Source organism: Solea senegalensis, linkage group LG20 (genome assembly GCF_019176455.1).
Source record: "Solea senegalensis isolate Sse05_10M linkage group LG20, IFAPA_SoseM_1, whole genome shotgun sequence".
Taxonomy (NCBI): domain Eukaryota; kingdom Metazoa; phylum Chordata; class Actinopteri; order Pleuronectiformes; family Soleidae; genus Solea; species Solea senegalensis.
The window spans coordinates 7,075,381-7,097,885 of record NC_058039.1 but is presented as its reverse complement, the minus strand read 5'-3'; the positions used below and the strand labels follow the sequence as shown (position 1 = coordinate 7,097,885).

At 42.0% G+C, this 22,505-nt stretch overlaps 2 protein-coding genes across 4 annotated transcripts in view; both read left to right on the top strand.

Moving 5' to 3' along the window:
- The window catches only part of pag1 (phosphoprotein membrane anchor with glycosphingolipid microdomains 1), a 49,614-nt gene extending 34,156 nt beyond the window's left edge, over positions 1-15,458 (top strand). Inside the window, exons 3-9 of one of the 2 annotated variants that reach the window (XM_044052694.1) lie at positions 54-291; positions 1,436-1,493; positions 4,159-4,249; positions 5,239-5,408; positions 5,586-6,017; positions 13,309-13,368; positions 13,676-15,458. In XM_044052694.1, coding sequence (XP_043908629.1) covers positions 104-291; positions 1,436-1,493; positions 4,159-4,249; positions 5,239-5,408; positions 5,586-6,017; positions 13,309-13,368; positions 13,676-14,035 — 1,359 coding nt within the window. In that variant the 5' untranslated portion in view covers positions 54-103 and the 3' untranslated portion in view covers positions 14,036-15,458. Of the gene's footprint in view, positions 1-53; positions 292-1,435; positions 1,494-4,158; positions 4,256-5,238; positions 5,409-5,585; positions 6,018-13,308; positions 13,369-13,675 lie in introns of both variants that reach the window. The other variant, XM_044052693.1, reaches the window with a different exon arrangement.
- A 3,254-nt stretch (positions 15,459-18,712) lies between these two features.
- Positions 18,713-22,505, top strand: part of znf704 (zinc finger protein 704) — a 45,062-nt gene continuing 41,269 nt past the window's right edge. For both annotated transcript variants that reach the window (XM_044052642.1, XM_044052641.1), the window contains exon 1: positions 18,713-19,475. In XM_044052642.1, the coding sequence (XP_043908577.1) occupies positions 19,215-19,475 (261 nt within the window). In that variant the 5' untranslated portion in view covers positions 18,713-19,214. The remainder of the gene's footprint in view (positions 19,476-22,505) is intronic.

Below are 22,505 nucleotides of genomic sequence, written 5' to 3'. Positions count from 1 at the left end.
GTGTGAATCAGTTAAATATGTTTTAAAAAAAACAACTCCTGTTTCTTCCTCAGCAGGTACCAGTCCGATGTCCTCTCCTCCTCCTCCGACAGTGTGATGCATCATGGCTCCGGTGCTGAGTGGAGTGTGGTGGGGGCCGGAGGCCGGTGTCGTCGGGTCGGGGGCAGCAGCTGCCACTGGTGTGGCGTCTTGGCTCGGCAGTGAGCAGCTGGTGCTGGTCATCACCCTCAGCGCCTTCACTGTCCTGCTGCTGGTCTCTGTGCTGCTGCTGCTGTGTGCGAGCTGCCAGGGGTAAAACAGGCGCTCTTTCACACACACACACACACACACACACACACACACACACACACAGTAATGACTATAATGATGACTACTCTAGGAAACGCACATCTAGAGGAGGTCGGGATTTTATGTAATGAGTCGTCCTCCGGTGCCAAATATCTAAACTGAATCAGTGTTGGTTGGAAAGTGCAGCTGTGGTGTTGAAAATAGCTCAAACACCTGAGTGTGCATTCTTAGCTGTAATAGTAATTATAGGAGTAGCCCCGGGGGTGTTTTGGCTTCAATACAATGAAATGATTATTTGAGCTGTCAAATAGAGCGGTCTTTAAATTAAAGCACACACAAGAGTGTTCAGAGGGTGAGGATAAAAAGAGGTAAACAAAACGAGATGCGTAGTTTCTGTTAGAGATGCTACTGCAGACACCAAGCGCTGGGAATATGGGATCTTTCATACATGTGATTTAATATCGCGTCAAACAATGATCAGTTAGTGCTTTCATTCTGTAAAAAACATAGAATTTGAATTGAGAAAGAACAGTATGTTCTATAAATGTCCTGCGCAAAGGTAATTGTGGATTATATCAAATACGTAGAAATAAGTCGAGCAGTAAATAAAGACAACAGTAATGCAACTGAAATGCTAACAGTATCGTAGCAATCACAGCTATAATAATCAATAATACACATGTAGTGTACATTATAATTCAATCCACTATAACGTGTCCTGACATCTATCTTCATAAAGCTGTTCAGGATCATAGTTAAATATCATTTAGGCACTTTCATTCATTGTAGTTCTCAGTTACACATCCCGTGTGGCGGCCTGTTGCAGCAGTTCTCGTTACTTTCTAGCTTTAAATAGTAGTTTTTTCCTACTATTTTAGCGTGTGTTCATAATATTGTTCATATTTCTATATTGTACTTTCTTGGACATGCATGTTTATTATTTATTATCCTATTATCTTTACTGTCTTTGCTGCTGTGACAATGTAAATCTGAAAACAACACCATCACTATGACCTCCAGACAAATCATATTAATGACACGTTATGATAGGAAACCTAAACAAAGTAACATTATCATGCACCAAGAAAAGCAATACAAGCATAATTCACTCTGTATCGCTCTTTTGTCTTCGTTCGTCCGTCTCTAGGCAGAAGAAAACAATCAGTGGACATCCAGCAGGAGACCACGACAACCTCATGAATGGAGTGAGTGAAACGTCCCAAAGCATAGAGCAAGCGACAATAAATAAATGAATGAATGAATAAATAAATAAATAAAAATGAATGAAAGTAATATAAAGAAGGGGAGACAGATACAGATTACTGTACATTACTGTACATGTTGCTGTCGTGTGTGGTCATATGCTGTCATATGTGTGTATATATACATATATATGTATATATGTATATGTACATATATACACATTATACATATATGTATAATGTGTATATACATATATAAATGTGTATATATATATATATATATATATATATATATATATATATATATATATATATATATATATATATATATATATATATATATATATATATATATATAGATACATATATGTGTGTGTATATGTTGTGCTGTGCATACAGCTTTAGAATTGCCGGATGTGTGAACAACACACACAAGCACAATCACCTCCCTTTGCTCCACCTGTGACATCATGTGGCTGTTGTGGCTGCAACATATAAATTGTAAATGAAGCAGCTGATGGTAAAACGCTCTCTGAACGTGACTTGAGGGTTCATTATTCAGAGAGCTGCATGTGATCGTGGTCGTAATGATTTCAGTGTCCGATGGAACATTGCTGCATGAACACTGTTATTTCCACGTAATATACTAACCAAGAAACAGTTAAGTGTGACAAATGATAGTATTGCACTGACTAAGTGACATCCACTTAGTGTCTCTTCTACCACTTCCTCTGGGGGGGGGTGTGTGTACACACTTGTATTTATTTGTCTTTATGAGGACATTTTGTCTGGTCCCCACAGCTTTAAAGGACTTTTTCAGGGTTAAGACCTGGTTTTAGGGTTAGAATTGGATTTAGGTTAGGGTTAGGAGCGAGGGTATGCATTATGTCAATGTGTCCTCACTAAGACATAAAAACACACACACACATAATCATTCTGGCGTTTGATGGATATCTTCAGCGTCAGGAGCCATTTAAATGAAAGGTCGTGTCACAGGCTGAAAGGTCAAACAGGGGTCATCATGTTTGTGGACGATCAGATTTGAATCTGTGCCACTGAGGACACATCCTTACACCGCAATGTGCTCACCTTAACGCCACATTTTGTAGTAAAGAAACACATTTTCACTTAATTATTTAATTTCTTTTTGTAAAAAGTGCTTACATATTGTTGTGGCTGTTACAGAATGCGAGAGTTGCTCTTTTTTCAAACAAAAATATGCAAATTTTGAGCATTATGTAATCATTTTTTTAAAAAATAATTATTATTATTGATAAAAAAAATCATTATAGCATTAGAACTACATTTATTTTGAGTAGTTTTGGAGTGAAAAAAGTGTATTTTTCCTCCTTGGTAGAAAATGGGAAACAAAAGAAAAACAAGGAGAACTTTTGGGCCACAAAATAGTTAAAGATTACATCATAGTCATGAAGCGCTGTGACCGTACATGACCACTAGGTGGGGGTGTGTGTGCAGCCTCCACTGTGCAACCTCGCTGTGCTCGACAGAGTGAAAACAACAAACCTGAACAAAGAGAGCCACGGCCGACATCAGTCACTGCATGTTCACAGTGTTTCGAAGCTGTTAGTGACACGAGTGACATCATTATGACTGGACCGTTAATGTTTACAGTGTGTGCTCATTAATCACGTCTGTATCAGCAGACAGGTGCACAGCTTTGCTAATCAGAGTTGTTGTTGACTCGAGCGTTTGGAGGCCGATCAAAGCGGCTGTGCTGACTTTTGGGCAGGATTTAACATGGGATACAGGAAATAGGGAAAACAGACTTCAACAGCGCCAAATCACTTCAACTGTGTTGTGTTGTAGCACTGAATTCCCTGCAGAAGGAAGAACTTATATCTTTATGGGCTCCCATAAAGTTTAAAACACAGTAAATCTTGCAACATTAACACTAAATTAGTTCATTTAACACCAAGTTAGATTGGGATTGGTCAAATTTAACTCTGTAAGTTTCAATTCAACATGTGTATTTTAGCATTTAGAATACAGGTAAAAGGGTTAAACACAACAGCATTCCAGAGTGTACCTGGTCTCAACCAGAAAAGGTGTAAACATGACTCCTTTAGAGTTACACTGTAAACTTTCCTTAAAAGTATATTTGTCCCTTTCACAAGGTTTTATGTCCTCACTGAAGCCTCCTCTTTTCAAGTCATTTGTGATTTAGCTTGACTGTCTGTAATGTTTTCATTTAAAATCCCATGTGTGATATCTACACACATATAATTGAGAAGACAGAATAAACAGCCAGCATAACTTGCAGCGACTTTCTCGGTGTCTAAAAACAACGGCATTTATTAAAGCGCGTGACACACGCTGCTGGTGAGCTTTAGGTAAAGCCTAATGTGATTGGAATGGCGTGGATTTAAAAAAGAAAAAACAGGAGAGCGGAAATTGTAATTAGTGCTGCAAAAATGAGTTACGTTCCCCAAATCCCCCAAAGATCCGGAAAAATCATTTTGTCCTCCACTCTGCTGCCAGCGGTTTCCAGGATTGCACAGAGGTGTGAGAGTCTTACATTTCTGTGCAGATGGATTTCTGTTCCCTGTGGGAATTAAATATTCCAACACTTGTGACAAGCAATTAACATAACCAAAGATATATTATTTTCAGAGCAGCCTGTGACTACATCTTTGTCTTTGTTGTGCAGGTGTCGGAGAGAGACACGATCAGCCAATCGGCAGACAGTCCGGCGACGGACATGGCCGTCAGCAGCTCTCACAACGGTCCTTTAACTAGCGGTACAAGTAAGCCAAGCCACAGTCCATGCACCGAGCCATTTCATTACGTCACGCCATCGTTTTACGTTCATAAACTGTGCAAATGTGTGTGATGTTCGCTCCCTTGCAAGAGCAACAACTCTGGCTTTGCAGCTACTGTTATGCAACATGTTTGTGTAATGTTCTTAGTCATAGTTATTACTCATTTTACCTGGACGGGAAAACAATAACTGATGTATTATTTTATTGTCTTGAGAGAAGGAAACAGTGACTCATGACAAAACTACGTCAAGTAAAGCTCCACTGTGTAATTATGGGGGATTTTTGTTGTTGTTCTTGTGCCTCTGTTCGGTCTCCATTGGTAGAAACAATGTAACGGTATTTTTTAATATGCTGAAAACAGGCTCTGTCAAGCAATAATGTGGGACCTGACCGAGGGTGTTTGTGTGTGTACTCCATCAGAGCAGGGTCGGACGGGGACAAGACGGTTTTTTTTTAACACTTAAACACCGAGCATATCGCAGAAGACACGTTTGTGCAAGTGCACTCTGCATTCCCGTAATTATGCGACGGTTTGTGCTATCGGAAAAATTCCAAAGTGGAGAAGTTGCACATCAAAGGTTGTCATGGTAACTTCACTCACGCTGTTGCAGGAAGCCGGCGAATCAGCGTCTTTGTCACCAGAGAGGGAAAAACACCTGTGCATGTCTCCATTATTTGGCCTATTTTTGGACATTGAGATAAAAACACACACAGTTTTTATTTTAAATGTGTTTTATACCGTTTCAAATTTCAGATCAACTACAGTTGTTTTTCTTCGAAACACTATTTTAACATGCAGTAAATTCTAAATAACTGCCAGATATTGAAGGTTATTCTAGAAAATCTGGCAAAAACACTTACACACAGGACATTTTCTGGCCCTAAAAATCTATTAAGTAACTTTTACAAAAAGTCTTGGACAAAGAAGACGTTTACTCACCCAAACTCTGCGTTTTCTGATCCTCTAGTCCTCTCAGACACACAGGACACCAGTCCTCAGCCCTCTGAGGAGTTGCTTTCCAGCCAATCGGAACTCAGGTCCTCCAAATGTCCTCAGGACCGCGAGCTTCCCAGCATCCCTCCCAACAATGCCCTTATCAGTGACGGACCCCCAGCCTCCGGGGACAGCACCTATGAGGTCAGAATTTAAACACGTCCGTACTTACACTCGACTGGAACGTGTCAGCAGTGGAGATTAAAGCTGAGGTCGAGATACAGAGAATGTAGTTGAATCGATTGACATTAAATTGACAAGATTGATGCAGCTCATTTCCCAACTCTATCAAATATTCCATGTCTGTTTTCTGTAACTCAGGTGGTTAAAGAGATCGCCGCAGCGTCACGCGACGTCAGTGTGGAAGACTCTCTGTACGAGACAGTCAAGGAGCTCAAAGATCCCGCCGCACAGCCTGGCCTCCCCAACGGTACCGTCCGGCCGAGTCCAGACGAACCCCCCCCTCACCCCCCCGCACTCTTCAACGGTAACCTCAGCCCGTGCACACCTGAGCGGCTTCCCCTGTGCGCCGGGGTGGAGTACGCCTCCGTCGACCTGAAGAAGAAGAGCCGCCACAGCGCCGACATGGAGGCCAAGCGCCGCTCCGATAACGCGGCCGCGCCCTCTCACAAGCCTCTGCAGGAATCAGAGGAGGACTTGCCTCCGCCAGTGCCAGAGAAGGTTCTGGACGAAAACGACAACCAGCCGGTGGTGATGAACGGGCTGGCAGGGGCCGGGCTGCACAACGGAGAGGTGAGGACGTGTGATTGCATGTTTGAATGTGTTAGTTCAGGTGTACAGGTGTGCAACATTTACAATATTTACATTTCCTCTGAACCAGAGGAGTAAAATGCATATGCTGCTTTTTACCGTTAAGTAAACTTCCTATGTTTGTTTCTAGCCTCTTATCTTATCATATCAAAACATCAGCACCAACATCACCAGGTCTACCACTTTTTTTTTTTTTTTAAATGTTCCTAGAATGAAGTCAGAATTTGGTCAAACTGCTTTCTCCTATGAACCATGGACATGGAATAAGCTGCCTTCTTCATTCACAGGCATTTGATGGATCATAAGACAACATGTTTGGATTAAGGATCTTGTTGGGATGGCCCGTATATTTCTGCACTTAACTTGATTATATCTCTCTTTTTTTTTACTCTCCTTTAATTTCCTCTTTTTTAACTTTTCTGTTGTGTTCTGAGTTTATTATCTGAAACCGTCTCGTCTCTGTAGCTATTTGTACTATCTATGGTGCGATCTTGACCAGGACTCCCTGGAAGAGGAGATGTCGTATCTCAATGGGACCTCTTTATGTTTTGAAACTTGAATTATTATCAAAATGTTATTTGTTATCCCAAATGTTATCAGATACTTTAAGCCCAGTCATGTGACTGGTCCTCCTTTGTTACATTATTAGCATGTTAAACATAGAAAAACAACCGTCAGCTGACATTAGATGAGAGGCAGACTAATAATCAGTATGGATACTGATAGTGCCTAAACACCAGCTGGTGCTGGGACCCTACAAACCACATGAATCCTTAATGCTTAATATCTGAGTATGTTAATAACTAAAAGTACACATTTCACTGTAGCCGTCTTATTCCTGCAATAGTGGGTGAGTCACAACAGGCTCTCTCTCTCTCTCCTGTCAGCATCCTGTTTATCCTCATATAACCCTGAGTTGGATTGGTCCGCTCTGTAACCATGTGTAAAAGAGCCACTGGTGGCTCTTGAGAGAGCGAGTGGGAACGGAGAACAAAGAAGAGGGGAGAAATATCGTCCTCGTAATTATCGTTTTCTAAGCTGCCAGCTCATTGCTGCTTTAGGGAGAGCGACAGACCGAGGGGAGAGAGCGGAGATAGTGAGAGAAGGCAGTGTGGGAGTGACGAGAGGAGACGAGGATGAAAATGTGAGCTGGAGTGGAGAAGTGCAGGAGAGAGTAATAGATGAAATAGAGATAGTGATGGGGAGATGGGGGGGAAAGTGAGTTAAAAAATGCTGAAAGGACCGTGAGACATGAAGGAGTGAGACAGAGTGAGAAACCCAGCAGCATACAAATGAAGCCGCCTGTAGTGAAGAGGAAGGTAGCGGGGAATAAAGGAAGTATCGATCTATAAACGCAAGGGACGTCTGTCTGTCATTATCCAATGGATGGAATGTTGACAGGCATCAAATGTGGCAGGTGAACAACTTAAGGCAGAGTTTGGATGAGAAATGCAAGAGATGTTGGTAGAATTCGCTAAAAGCACCACTTCCAGCTGTGTCGGTGCACAGAGCAGAGCTGCTGCTGCTGCTGCTCTCAGCACGCCGTCTTCCACATGCAGAGACACACACACACACTCTCCTGCTGCCTCTATCAGTAAGGTGAAATGTGTTGTTTCATGACTCAGGTAAATTGGGAAAAGTTAAATGAAGCAGCAGTAATCCAGCAGCTCCTGTGGCTGAGTGTGCTGTTTACAAACTGCAGTTTCCAGCAGGGAAAATGTTGAAGAAGCAAATGTATTCTAAAGGCCTCATAGACTTAAGTAGTCGTAGGTGAAGTGGCTCTAATGCAAACCATAATGCATCTACTGTAATCAGGTGAAAACATTTTTGGAAAAAAACAACTATTCAGTAGGAGAGAGGGTGATATGAACTTAAAATTATATCAAGAAATTCCGTCATGATAAAGCAATGACAGTGCCTCTCACTTGCGGCGTGCCTCAGGGTTCTATTCTTGGGCCCTTTCTCTTCTCCCTGGACTCACTTCCTTTTGGATGACAGTCAAATGTGCATGCCACTAAAACAGGACAATATGTATTCTGTAAAACAACTGGAGTGCATTACAGAAATGAAGGGCATGGAGGTCAACAAACAATTTGCACCGTAGTGATTAAAAAGACGGAGGTCATGTGACACCTCCAAGTTCATGTTGAGCTGGATCCTTTAACTCAATACTTTACCTTTTTTTTTAACTGGTACTTCACTGGTTTCCCCGTTTGTTTCCGCGCTGATTTTTAAAATGATTTGAGTTGTTTTTTAAACGTCTTCATGGTCAGGTTGACAGATCAGTCACTGTTAGTCATCCTTAGACAAAAGAGGAAGCGCAGAGGTGGCCGCGCATTTTCAGTCGCTGCTCGGAAACTGTAGAATGACTTGCCTTTGCACATCAGGCAGGCCGACTCACTTCCTGTTTAGAAGTCAAAAATCACACTTCTTTCTCTTTGTTTTTTTTTTTTTTTAAATTAATTTAACTGTCTTTTATAGTTTTTACTTTTGTATGTGTCGTGTCTGCGTACAGCACTTTGGCCTACTGTGTTGTCTGTAAAGCTTGTCTTGCTTTATAACTGCAGTTGGATTGCACATGTCACAGAATTTCAAAACAAATGTGTGTGTGTTGATGTGCGGCGATGAATAGCTCACAATAACAATGTATTTATGATTCAAAATCAATCTATTACTAAAAATGGCATACACAATGTTCTACAGTGTAAGTCTCTCCCCCACTTGAGTTCAGACTGAAATAAACAGCTGCTGCTGGATTGCTGTTTGCTCTCACGGTGAACGCTCAGTCTTACCATGGCGGTAAAGTGGACTGCGATGGCTTTGGCACAGATGTCCTTGTCCCTCTCAGGATGATTTGCGAGAACTTTGGCGATCTCTTGACTTTCCTCGGCCTCGGGCCAAGAACATCAGCGTGTTGCCGCTGTCGCTGTGTGCCTGTAAGCATGTGCTGATGATGGCAGCGTTTGGCCCGAAGCACAGCTGTGCACAAGTAGCCTCACAGAGCTGCCGTCGTCATCGTCATCATCATCATCATCACGCTGGCTGTCGTCCCAGGTGTAGTTAAGAAATGAGCCAAAATTATTTGGAGAGAAAACAGAGACCAACAGTTAAATAGTTAGCCTCCCTGGCCATTGTAGTGTGTGTGTGTGTGTGTGTGTGTGTGTGTGCGTGTGCGTGTGCACACACTGTTTTGTTGCATAATCACGGAACATGACCAACATTTGAGCTTAGTTCACTTTGATTTTAACCTCACATTCAGTGGTTCTTTTGGCTGATGGCTTGTTTACCTTAGATTTCACTCACGTAAGCATGTTCATGTGAATGCAGTGGATGCAGTACATCTACTGGTCGTCAAAGGTCAGGTATTACGGTCACGATGACCTCAGAAATCATATTTTCACCTTAAAAAAATGCAATATCTCAGAAATCCTTCACTATTTTGGTACAAACTTCCACTCAGACTCAGGGATTACCTTATTAAAATGTGTCCAGGTCTCTGCGACCTTACAACCCCCCCCCTTGTGAGTGTATTGTCTTAAGAATGCCTCCGGACAATCCTTTTCAAGTTTGTCAAATGGATTTGCGGATTAACTGCTGTGATGTGGGCAGCCGGAGGTCAAAGCTTTTCTTTTGGAGTTAACACGGGCATGTTATGAGAGTTAGGGGATGTTGTTGTGGCACGGATTCCATTTTCACTGACTGACCAGTTACTTGGGTGAGAAAACAACGTGACACAAAGTGATAAAAATAACATTCTTCCGTTTTCTTGTTTCCCCCCTTCCTCTCCCTGTTTATTTATCATTTTACTTTTAGTCACACACTCTGTTCCTTTGTCCTGGGTGTTGGGGCCAATTAGTTAATCACTGCAGCTCATTAGGACAGCAGGCGAGTCTCGCCTCATCTGACCCCAGTTTGCATGATGAAATCTTGGTCTGCTGAGCTACAATCTATCTCAAAACCACACTGGTTGCCAAACACACACACACACACACACACAGAATGTGCTCATTTATATTCACACCTTGTTGGCGTGTCTAGTCAGCATTAATGCTGTTATTTCTCCCCCCATCCTCCCTATTACTTACACACACACACACATACCAAAAACATGCGTGTGTTTACATACATAATGCTACACATGGACTCCCTGGGGCTGATTTAAGGTTAACCCCGAATGTTCCCGGCTCCCCATGGTTAACGCCTACGTATGACCAGGAGCCATCAGCAATTTGTCTTGTCAGACCAAGTGTGTGTGTGTGTGTGTGTGTGTGTGTGTCTGACTGAGTGTGTGAGCGCCAGCTGGCCACCATCACTATGACAGTCTGGTTTCATGATGGATGATGTGGACTATAGATACACTCCTTCTCTCTCTCCCTGAAACACACACACACACACATACACGTTTTCACAGCTATGTTAGTGAGGACACTGATGGACATCATGCTCTGCAATGTCTTTAGCATCAAAAGAGCCGTTTTTGTCCCTTCGCCACCCAAATAACTGCAATCTGGAGCCGCAAAACCTATGTAATCCATGAAATGAACATAGCGTTGTGTATAAAGTTTTACATATAGATATATTATATAGAAGAAAAACATAGTTTGTTGCATTTATGACATTTCAGTACTGTTTTGAAATAAATATTGAAAGAATATTTGGATTTTATAAAGTTCATGGTTAATGATGGCATAATTATGTGGATCCAAGTTTGTCGGGTTCGGGGACGTTTTCAATATCGCATTTGACGAAGACCATAGGATCGCACGCTTATTTTAGTGGCCGGAATATTAAATCTCGACCCCTAAAAAAAACAAGTGTTCACTTTGAAAGAAATAATGAAAGACTGGAGATAAACATAATTTTTTCAAAGCTACAGGAGCCACTGTTGAAGAGCTACAGGCTGTACAGCCGTAGGTAGTAGACCCCTGCCCTAGCCCCTTACCCTAACCTTAACTATCACAACTAAAGCCTAACCTTCACCTTTTACCTTACCTTAACCTTAAAACCAAGTCGTATCCCATAAACGGCCCTTTAAAGGTGTGACAGAACATCAGGAAAATGTCATTGTTTCCTGTCTGTCGATCTACTGTATATATATATAGATATATCTATATATATCTATATATATATATATATATAAACAGGAGTGCACACACAGTGCATGTACACTGGGGTGTCTGTATGTAAATGTCTCAGACGAATCCCCTTTAGTGCCAGCTCGGTAAATACTCCTCCGCAACTGAGATTGGGTTTTCTCATAAACACACATTTTTCCGTTCATTCGTACACCTGGTTTCCAGTTTAATATTTTTACTGCACCCACTCACCCACTCACTCACGCCTTTTGTGTGACCTTTATTCACATCCTCTCTGATCCTGTGCACTTGTACTGTTATTGAACCGTCATGAGCGGCAGTAACACTTGTTTGCAGTCGTTTGACTGTGTGTATGTGTGTGTGTCGCCCGTGGGCTTGTCATAGTCAGCGCAGGAAATGAATTTGACCCCATGTGTGCCTGTAGGCCGCTGGGGGAAAACACTGGGGACGTGGCACAGGTAAAATGTGGCTGTCAGCATGTCAACACCGTTGAGCTGCTGGATAAAACCTCGCAATTGCTTTTGTTAGGTGCCGTGTTTGGCTTGGCGCATATATCGTTATAGACTATAATTGGAGTTTGGGTTCCTACTGTTGTTTATACATATATTTTGTATATCCACAGTTGGTATGAATTTGTTTAAAGACCCGAATGAGGCAGGGAATGCAGATAAACTCAGCTTAGGCTGATCTGTATGCACATCATGACCGCCACACTGACACCTGAGGTGTCCATCCTCTGGGGTGACTGTAATCAGCTTACTATCATACTCGCATGTCCTGCATGTTATTGTGTCTCCTACATAAACATTTTCCTGGTTATTTTCTCACGCGATTCATTCGGGATGGACCGAGATAGTGTGATCGAGTTTCATTTTAGTTTGGGAATGAGTCACAAAGATATTCTCAAAAGGTGCCAATGTAATTATCCCTGGCAGGATTTGTATCGCCTGCTTCAGGGGCGTGCATGCATGTAACCTGGCTCTTAATATTCTGTTCAAATGCGACCCTCATGTGGAGGATAAAGCAGTAGAAGATGGATGGATGGATGTCCAATGCCTCCTATGCTTTAAACTTTTAGGAGCATCATGTGTTTAATGCTGACTTGGACCGACTTAATGAAAATAGCTCATTATTTACAAAGAATGAGGAGGCTGCAGTTTTTTCGATGAACAAATATAATAAAGTGCACTTGTAGGTGCAGCGACTGGGTCAGGTCGCCTGCGTGCTTCATACGGAGTCTTCACTCTGCTTAATTGCTTAAGGGTAACTAATGCAAAATGGCAAAAAATGCATGCTCCGCACTGTAGGGAATTTTGCGGCTCCATAAAAGTAATCATGTCTCCGAACACATTTGATCAGATTGATCACGTTTATCTTCGCTCTGTGGTGAAATGTGGAGTGGAGCGTGTCAAAAAGTGCTATGGTCCAACAGGTGATTTTGTCATAGGACAAGATATCGATGAGTAATGTGGTGATAACAAATGTCAACAATCACTTCATGAATCTGAGTTTTCCCTTTGTATTCAGGCAGAAAAGAACAAAGACAATTGTTCTCAGAGAAATGCATAAATACTTCATGTGTCATGGACGACGTGAACTTGGACATCGAGGTTCTTGTTAGACTCTCGAGGCGTTCCAATCCGCTGACGGATATGCTTTGTTGATTAATGGCTTCCCCATCGATCAAAAAGGACGCAGTGGAAGTGGATGCAGACCGTGTGCAGAAGCGTCGCGTTCTCTGTCACTGCCCATTGACTTTCACTCAGTCATTCTCTTAACAAATGGGTACTTATATACAACATTAGATTTGTGTGCATCACAGCGGCAGGTGCAAAATGCAGAGCGTGTTTTTCTCCCACTGCAGGGAATAGTTTTTGAGTTTCAGTTTATTGATCGGTTACCAAGACGTCCACAGTGTTTGTTTGGTCAATAGTTTGCCAGTTGCCAAACAGCACACTGCTTTTGATTAGAAGAGAAGCGGTTCAAACACTGCAGACTACAAGAGGCCCTTGGATTCTTAAAGATTTGTGTGACAGCCCCTCGGGTGCATCTTTATACCCAATTGTGGTTGCAGTAAGCACCCACCTTGTTATTGTTTTAAATATCTGATTCTTCTCTCCTTTTTTCCACAGACTGCTATATCTAATAATATAATATATTGTTCTTTTCTCCTCTAGTTACACTCCCCCCTGTCTCCCCCGCCAGGGTTCAACAACCACATTCTGTCAGACAATGAAGTAAGTTTCTGTTAAAACCCCTTATTCCCCAAACTGCCTTTTCCTGTCCCGAAATGGGAGCACTTTACACCACGAGTGCCAGTGCTTCAAGCACCAAAAAGAGGGAAAAAATAGAAAAACAAAAGATGGAAAAAAGGTAGTGAAGTTGTCAAAGAACATCACACAACATGCTATGAGGAAAAAGCCGAACAGGGACTTTTTGATATAAACGTCTGAATGACTTTTAGTGTTCTCATTCATTTGAGCTCAACAAATGTAGCACGCAAAACAGTGTGATTCACATAAACGTGTCTCCTCTGTCCTTCAGGCAGCAGTGTACTCTACAGTCGACAAGACGAACCGCGGAGACGCACTCGAGGAGGACAAAGAGCACGACTACAGCAGCATCGCCGAGCTCAAAGGTCTGGTCCCTGCCTCTTCCTCCAGTGACCTCTACGCCACTGTCCGAGACATCTACACCCAGCCCGACGACCCTCAGCTGGGGGGCGACCAGATATTGGACAGCATGGATCCCGGCTATGAAACCATCCGCATCCCAAAGACTAATGGTTTGGATGATGAGCACAGGGCGAGGCCTGGAGCGGAGGGTTCAGACGCTGCCACAGCGGAGCCCGACTATGAGAGCGTTGGAGAGTTGGGTCTGGGTAGCGAAGCGTCCCGCCTCTAAGTGTTTTCTTATCATCTTCATCTGTGGCAGTTTGGGAGAAGCCTCTTCCCTGACACATCTGGGGGACACCAGCAGAAAATGGCTCAAGAAAACCAAATCCATCATCAATGCATGAGTGTCCTCTTTACAGCTTGGGTACGGTTTATAATAGCTGATCTCTTCATGCATCACCCGGGGTCAATGTTGTTGGTACTGGTAGGTCTAGTCGTAAATGAACTGCAGCATCTCAGTCACTGGGCATTAGTCGTGTGGAAGATTGCACTTTGGATCTTTGGTGAATTTGTCTGTGACATCTTTGTGTGCGGACAGTGAATGATCATGTGATTGACACACACACACACACAGCATTTTCAAGGGTTAGCTGAGGATACAATCCTGTGTGCCTGTAATGTTAAAAAAAAAAGAAAAAAGAAAGAATTCGGTGCCATATATCTCATGAAATTCATGCACTTGCTGTACATACGAAGGCGACGTTATTCGTACTCCCCCTGCTTCCATCTGCGAGTGACTTTCTAGCTTCTTCCCAGTGACTGTCATGTATTATTGAGGTGTCGTGTCGTGGTTTTTATGTCGTGCCTTTTCCTCCGCTGCATTCCCCGCGTGAGATTCCATGCAAGAGGGACGGCGGCGTGGGAAAAAAGAAAAAGTCTTACCTGCGACTGACCGTCAAAGCACATCGTCAAACATAAACGGGGACACTTTTAACTGCGACGCCTTACGCTGAGACTGTTCAGCGCGACGCAGGTCAGGGGATGTGAGACGAGTCATCTGCAGAACCAAAATGGAAACAAGAGCTTAGGGGAAGGAGGTGGATGTTACGCGAGCTTGCAGTTTCAACAATACATTTGAAATGTATTTTTAAATGTTTTACAGTCCCATGTTTTCCCGTGAGGTTCATATTTATTTAAAAGATGCTTATTGTGATGTAGCTGTGAGACGTCACTAGTGCGTGTGTGAGAGAAGAGTGCGTAGGGTTGTATAGAAGTTCCTCGTGTTTCTATTTGGATTCATACTAAATGAAAGGGTACGCTTTTCCCTAACTTAAAAAAAATATATATATATATATATACGTCCATCGTTTTTGCACAGTGGTCTAAAGAAATTCAAAAGACTTGTAATGTGATAAAATGGCACAGCCTTGTATTATGAATATTAATACGATCTTTTCTTGTTGTCACGCTTTATGAGCCGACGCTTTGGTACAGTTCACCGTCTTCAGTTTGCATGCGGGATTACTTTAAAGCACAATGTTTAATATGATGGTACTGCATTTATGTCTCTGCACAATTTCCAATATCTATGTTTCTTTTCTTTTCTTTGACTTACTAGCAACACTCTGACAAACAATACTGACGACATGCCAACCAGGGCTTGTGTATGTATATGTATATATGTATGTATATATATATATATGTATGTATATATATATATATATATGTGTGTATATATATATATGTGTATATATATATATATATATACAGTAGTTAGAGCACTATTTTAGATTTACGTAAGCTTTAACCTGTTTGTACAATGTTCAGAGTGATATACTTTTAGATTTAGTCTGATAGGTGCACTGATTTTGTGTCTGACTTGTTTTAAGGAAAAAAAAACAAACCAACCTTGTAAAGCCTTGTAATGTAATATTTGTCAAATGGTTTTCTTTGTTTCCTGCAAAGTAGTAACAAATAACAGGTGAGCGTCATGGTACAGTTTTGGTACGTGCATTTTAAGAAAAAAAACAAAATACGATGGTACTTCATTTGATTGTATAAAGACATTTGTTTGGCTTATATTTTTTTGCTGTAAATATTCTACTTCTGCAGTATATTCTCCCTTAATTTAGTCGAGCTCTGGCCTCCGTCCATGAATCACTCGACATGCAGGAGCTTGTTGATGACGCAGGGAAAACACTGCCTGGTATTAGAATCATAAATGATATCAGATATGTAAACTACAATCTGTTTTTTTGTTTTTTTTTTAGACCAAGATTAAAAACAAGGTGTTCATTTCTGCAAAAAGTGTTATATATATATATATATATATATACATATATATTTATATATCTATATATATATAGATATATAGATATATCTATATATATACGTATGTATACTTCCAAAGAACACGTCGCGCCTACAACCGTGTTTGTGTATCAGGGTGGTGCCATCATTTAGAAATAATGGTGTTCACGGAGCACTATAAATGACCTTTAAGGAAATGATCCGCCAGAGGGGGAGGATGTTTTAGTGCCAAATCTAATCAAGACAGCACATACACGTAGTTAATAGATACTTACCTAAAATCACTTATTCTCTCTAGCGGTCTGTCTTGGTCATAAACACACACACACACACACACACTCCCCTGTAGGGGATGAGGGGTGTTGCTCCGCTGCTGCCTCTCCTTCAGCTCTGCTACTCCCTTAATGAGACCCCCATACACACACACACACACACACAAACACAACCAGACAACTCCACGGCGACGCCACCGCCTTTGATCACAGGGCAAAGCCAGTTTTGGCAGTTATGGCCACATCTGTCACTCCGCTCTGTCTAGTTTCCATTCTGTGCATGTAAATATTTTATGATGACACAAATTGTTCTATTAAAAAAGAAAAAAAAAAAGCATATATATATATAATAAATGTGTGTTGTCACGTCTTTTCATTCACTGTGGGTGCTGTCGTGTGGAAATATTGTGAGCCGCATTTAAAAAAAAAAAACCCATTAGGCCGGACATTAATTAGGCCATTTGTTTCTGTGATAACATTCTTTGTTACATTCACTGCCACGCTGGCTGATAATCACAAAGAATGAATGAGACTTCTGCTTAAACCGGACAGAGATTGTTTTAATCAAGAGGGACATGTCTGTTAGATTGTCTTTTTCTTCCCCCCAGAGAGCAACAACTTGTACCACATTGTGTGACGCTAAATGTTTCTTGCATTGAATTGCAATGTTAAAGTGTGGAGTATAAAAACAAGGTTTGATTTATGAATGTAGGGTCAGATTACACAGTAACTGAATAACTAGAAAAGCACACACAAACACACACACCTCCCTCACAGCTGCTCAGGCTGATACAGTGTCAATACACTCAACTGGTGATTTGTATCTGGATCACCAGTAAAAATCTAATCAGTTCTTCCTTGGGCCATAACCTACATCTCCAGATAAATTTAAACCCAATCCGTCCTTTACTTTTTTGAGTTATTCTGTTCACAAACCAATGTGGACGAAAATGTAACCTCGTGGGTGGAGGTAACCGGAGACAGCACTCAGAGAGCACAAACCTCCACCAAGGCCACTCAGTTTCACACAGTGTCAATACACTCCCCTATCTCACAAGGTTAGCTTTCGCTCTTTTTCTTTTTTTAATATCGATGTATTCAATCACCACCAAAATCTAATTATTTTCTCCTCTGGCTATAACCTACATATCTTCACAGTCCAGACAGATGCAGCCAAAAAACACAACCTCCTCGTCGAAGGAAAGATATCACTTCATTTTTGATAAGGCTGATTACTATTTCTAATGCATAAATGTCAATTTTTTCTTATTCTAACCATAAAAGGGCCAGAAAATGTTCTCTCAGTGCTTTTGCCAATTTTTCCAGAATAACTTCCAATATCTGGCAGTTATTTACAATTTACTGCATGTTAAAGTAGCGTATTAACAGTTTTATTGAGGAAAAAAAACACTACAACACATATGTAAATTGACAAAACAGGCCAAAAAATAGAAACTGTGTATTGGTGTCTTTCCAACTTTCTCGTCTCTGGTGCACCAAAGTGTGAGTGAAATTACCGTAATAACCACATGTTGGCTTTGACGTGCAACTTGTCAGCTTTCAGAAACTGTTGTTTCCGAATTTTGCCGATAGCACAAAATATCGTGTAATTATAGTAATACACAAGTATGCGCTCGCGCATACTTGTGGTCTGCGTTGCGCTCAGTGTTAAAGGGTTAAAAAAGTGTTGTTTGTTTACATTGTCAGATGGGGCTGACTGTTGCATTACATGCAGGGTTTCTTGTTTTCTTTCTTTTTTCCAGTTGCACTTCACTTGGTTCCTGTTTTTGTGCAGGGTTGGTGTTGAAACACTCACCCCAGAGCACCCTATGATAAGTGACTGAAAAAAAGAGCGCCAACGTTAGTTTTTGTGTTTACATTCAAAAAAAACAAACAAACCAGTGCAGTCAATTACTTTTCATTTAAGAAACCCATGTCCCTTAAAAAGTAGGTTACATGTCTGCAATAACTAGGTTACACCATAGACCCTGTTTGTCTGGCAGAAGTTTTTTCCTTTCTGTCGCCTAAATTCCCCCTTTTTCTTTCTTCCCCTCTGCTTTACCTCCTCCCTTCTTGTTTCCTCTCCATCTTTGCGTCATTGTTTTGAATGGAGCATCCTCCCGGCTTGCATTACCTTCAGTCGGGGAGAGGGGGGGTGGGGGGTGGGGGCTTGGAGGCGTGTGCATCCCCGACCAATTGCAGTCCGCCTAGGCCACGGGACCGCACATGTTTATAGGCAGCATTCCGCCGGTAGAGCCTCTGCACGGTCGGAGCTGCGCGCGGACGGGATCGCCCAGAAGCCGGAGCTGGAGTCACACCGGCCTTTTGTTGACGCGCTGTTGACCCTTTACAGGTGGATGTCAACGTAAATAATCAAGTAAAGTGAAATTATTCGACGCATATGCTTCCACTCTTTCACATCCGAGTTGTTTTTTTTCCCAATAGGTCGTCATTTTGGCAAATCGTGGTCAAATGTCCATTTGCTTCCTGGATACGGCGGTTTCTCCGTGTTTTACCGCCACCCGCTGAGCTCTGAGGGAGCAGTGAGGAAAACAAACAGGTCGAACGGAGGGAGATAGGTAGCCGGTTGAGTGTGGAGGTTGTTTTAGCGGCGAATGAATCGTTATTGTGTTGCGGGCTGTGGACGGGTGCTAATTCAAAGTTTTCCCTTCAGTTTTCGGTGCTTTTGAGTGCGGTGCGTTCACGGACGCGGTTAGGAGTCGTCGCCTTCCGAGTATGTTGCAGCTTTCTAACATTTTGCCAAGACTGTTGAAGCGCGTAGTCCACTCGCTTCGGTTTTGCGTTTCCCTCGACGTTGTTTATCGGCTATAATTCGACGTTAAATGCTATAATTCCACGCTGAATTCAGACAGAACTCTTTTAGACATGCATACGAGACGTCTGGTGAAGCGGTCGATCCTAGGCAGCCGCGTTTATGCGCCTAGTCCGACCGGGGACGGTGCCCCGGTGACAGGAGTGGTCCAGGCTGTCAAGCAGGAAAACAGAGACGTGTCGGCCGCGGGGACCAAACGCAGCGTCTACACGGTGCTCATGCAGGACGGAAGCCTCAAGGAGTTCACCGAGGAGGAGATAGCCGCCGGGTTCAACCACACTACAGCTAAAGGACCGCTTAAATCCAGCCTGAAGGTGTGTTTGTGTGTGTGCACGGAGCGCCCCGGCCGGCAGGCAGCGCGTTACTGTTGTTGTTGTGCGGTGTTTTGCAGCGTTTAACCGCTTCCTGCACAGAGCGGATTGAACGGCGCTACCGCTGCTACCGCTTCTACTGCTTCTGACGGCAAATTAAAGCATCTGACAGCGCACAGCGTCGGCCAGAAAGGCATTTGATGCACATTTGGTTGCAAAAAGCATCAAATTGCGGGCTGTCATGATGACATTTTGCGACATCACATAAATGGGACAAAGGGCTTGATACACTAGGCCTGCGCAATGTTTGTGTGATCCAGTGGGTGGGTAAGCCGAGGCAAACAAACACGCTGCTACTGCAGCCTTTTTTGGGGGGGTTGATAGAGTGTATATATACATATAAGATTTTGCACATTGCTTTAATTATAATTCGTGTGTCATCATGTGCATTATGCCTTTAATCGCACATTTACCCTCAAATAACACGTATTGGACTTATGTTTTGGCTGATGTGTTTAAAAACATAATCACAACAAAAACAATTCACATATCAGTCGATATTGATAATTATCACAATAAATGTTAGAACATTTTAGAGAGATGTTTGTTTGGCCTCTGGGTGAAAGAGAAATTGGTAAATTTAAGTTTTTACAGTTTTTCATGGACAGTAAACAACAAACATTCTACACATCTGTGGTAAAGTATTGGTAAAAGTGACATCTCTAAGTGTGGTTGCACAGTGAATATTGTGTTGAATAATGAACCTTTGTCATATATCTATTGAAGAAAATTGTATTCCAGATTGTTATTGATTTATTACTCAGCTCTATTTGGACATTTTCACTAAGAGATGATGCAGCTGCACACTACAGCAAGGTAGTCGTCATCTAGCAAGTGTTAAAAATAGTCTGGGCTTTTTTTGTGGCAGCAGATTAGAAAGTTGACTTGATACCCAAATCTGTGGTTGTGATGTGGGTCTAATTAGCAGCACTGACCTAATTTCCTGTTAAAAAGATAAAGATTGCACAAGGACGAGCAACCGAGAATTCGTCCTTTTGGTTAAAAAAACGTTTTGTGTGTGTGATTTTTGTGCTTTTTATAGTTGTGGAGGGCCTGAGGAATGCCTGTGACTAAAAAAAATGGCTTGTTTACAGTCTTTGATTCATTTTGATTGGTGCGGTTTTGTGTTCTTCTTCACATTCGTGTATGTGTGTGTTTGTGACAGGATTATGCTTTTAAAGAAGTAACTCACTGGTTCTGCCCACTTTTAACCAAAGCAAAAAAAAAAGAAGTGACGAGCTACTGTTTGCTACCACTCATGCACATTTCCTTTATGTGAATGTGAGATCTGTGTGCATTTACAGACACACCAGCGACACTCAAATTTCACTCGCATGTTTTTGTAAGTCATTAAATTTTTTTTTTACTTTGTTAACTTGACACTTACTGAATTTTGAGTGACGCAACTGTTGAAGCTTTACAGGACGGGGAATATAGTGTAAACTTTGGTGCTCTTGTTTCCTCATTTGCACATTTTCTGTATGCAGCACTCACAAAAGCTTTTGCACAGTATTGTTGCAGTCAGCGGTGCAGCTGAGGCTGAGCGTGCAGTCCTGTCAGCACAATGGTCAAGTCTCTTTCAGCACGACTCAATTCCCGCCGAGGTCGAAAACAAGCCATAAAATGAGGAGGAGGGGTCTGTTGTGTGTGTGCAGATTCTCGTGTGCATCTGTGTTGCTTTTTGTGTGCATAGCTTGGATGTGTTGTCTCCCACATGTACATTTGAATGTGTAAGGGGTGAGCGCTGACTACTTAAAAAATTCAAGTGGGGGTTGTTTGTGAGGGCATTCTGCCCCATTTGAGTTGCAGCTGTGCAGCCAACAAAGCGGGCACCCCCAGGTTGGCAATGGGTGGCATGTTCCAAAGAAGCAGGATGTTTGGCTCACTGCCCGGTATGCCAAATGAAACCCTGCTATTCTGGGGTAGGGAGAGTGGGGGGGGGGCATCAGTATTGCCACTTGTTGACTTGTTGTTGATTTCTGTGAGTGTGTGTTGTGTGAGCAGTGTTGCACAGATTTCTCACTGCTAACAAAGAAGCATGGGTTGTTTTGCTTTTGTTGTTGTTGTTGTTGCTGTTGCTGTTGTTGTTTATGTTGAACAACAGTGTGGTAGTCAGTGAAACAAGCTTGTTGACAGGAGCTGAGTGACTCTTTGTTCTGGAGCGTCGATCTCAGGCTGGCTGATGTCGACTTTTCTTATTGGTTGACTGAGCACCATCAGCGTTAAGCACAGAGTGAACGCAGGGTCAAGTGTGAACGCCCTTGCATTGATGTGAGGATTTTTTAGAGCATATGTGTTCGTGTTCTGTGTCGTTCGGCTTTTGGCACACTTCCACTCTCTATCCCATTTTTCTTATTCACTTCTGCTTAGGGATGCAACTGACGACTGTTTCGTGATCCATTAACGTGTTGTTTATTTTCTGGATTAACTGGTTGCTTGTTTGGTCCATAAATTGTCCACTAATGTTGAAAAACGTTGCTTGGCACTTCACAAACCTCGAAATAATGACGTTCTTAAGTGTCTTGTTTTGTTTACTAACCACAATTTGTGATTTAATGATTCCTTTGTTATACAGAGCAACTATACCAGAAAATATTCACATTTAAGAAGCCAACAAAAACCCCAGAGATCTTGTTTTAATTATTCAAAAAACACTCAAACAGATCAGTTGATTGTCATAATATTTGGCGGATAATCAAGTAATTGATTAATAATTGATTAACTGTTGCAGCCCGACTACCTCTGCTCATTCATATCATATCCTTCATATTTCTGCCTTGAGTAAATGTCTCTGCCTGCAGAACTTCCTCTATTGTATCAAAAGGATGTTTACGCTGAGATTGTTTAACTCATAGTTAGTTAGAAATTATATTGAAGTAAGTTTAAGTAGTTTGGGCAATACATGGAACCAGTCTTAACTAGCTTTTATTGTTTTAATTTTACAGTTTGAAAGCGAGAAACTGTTCAGCTGAA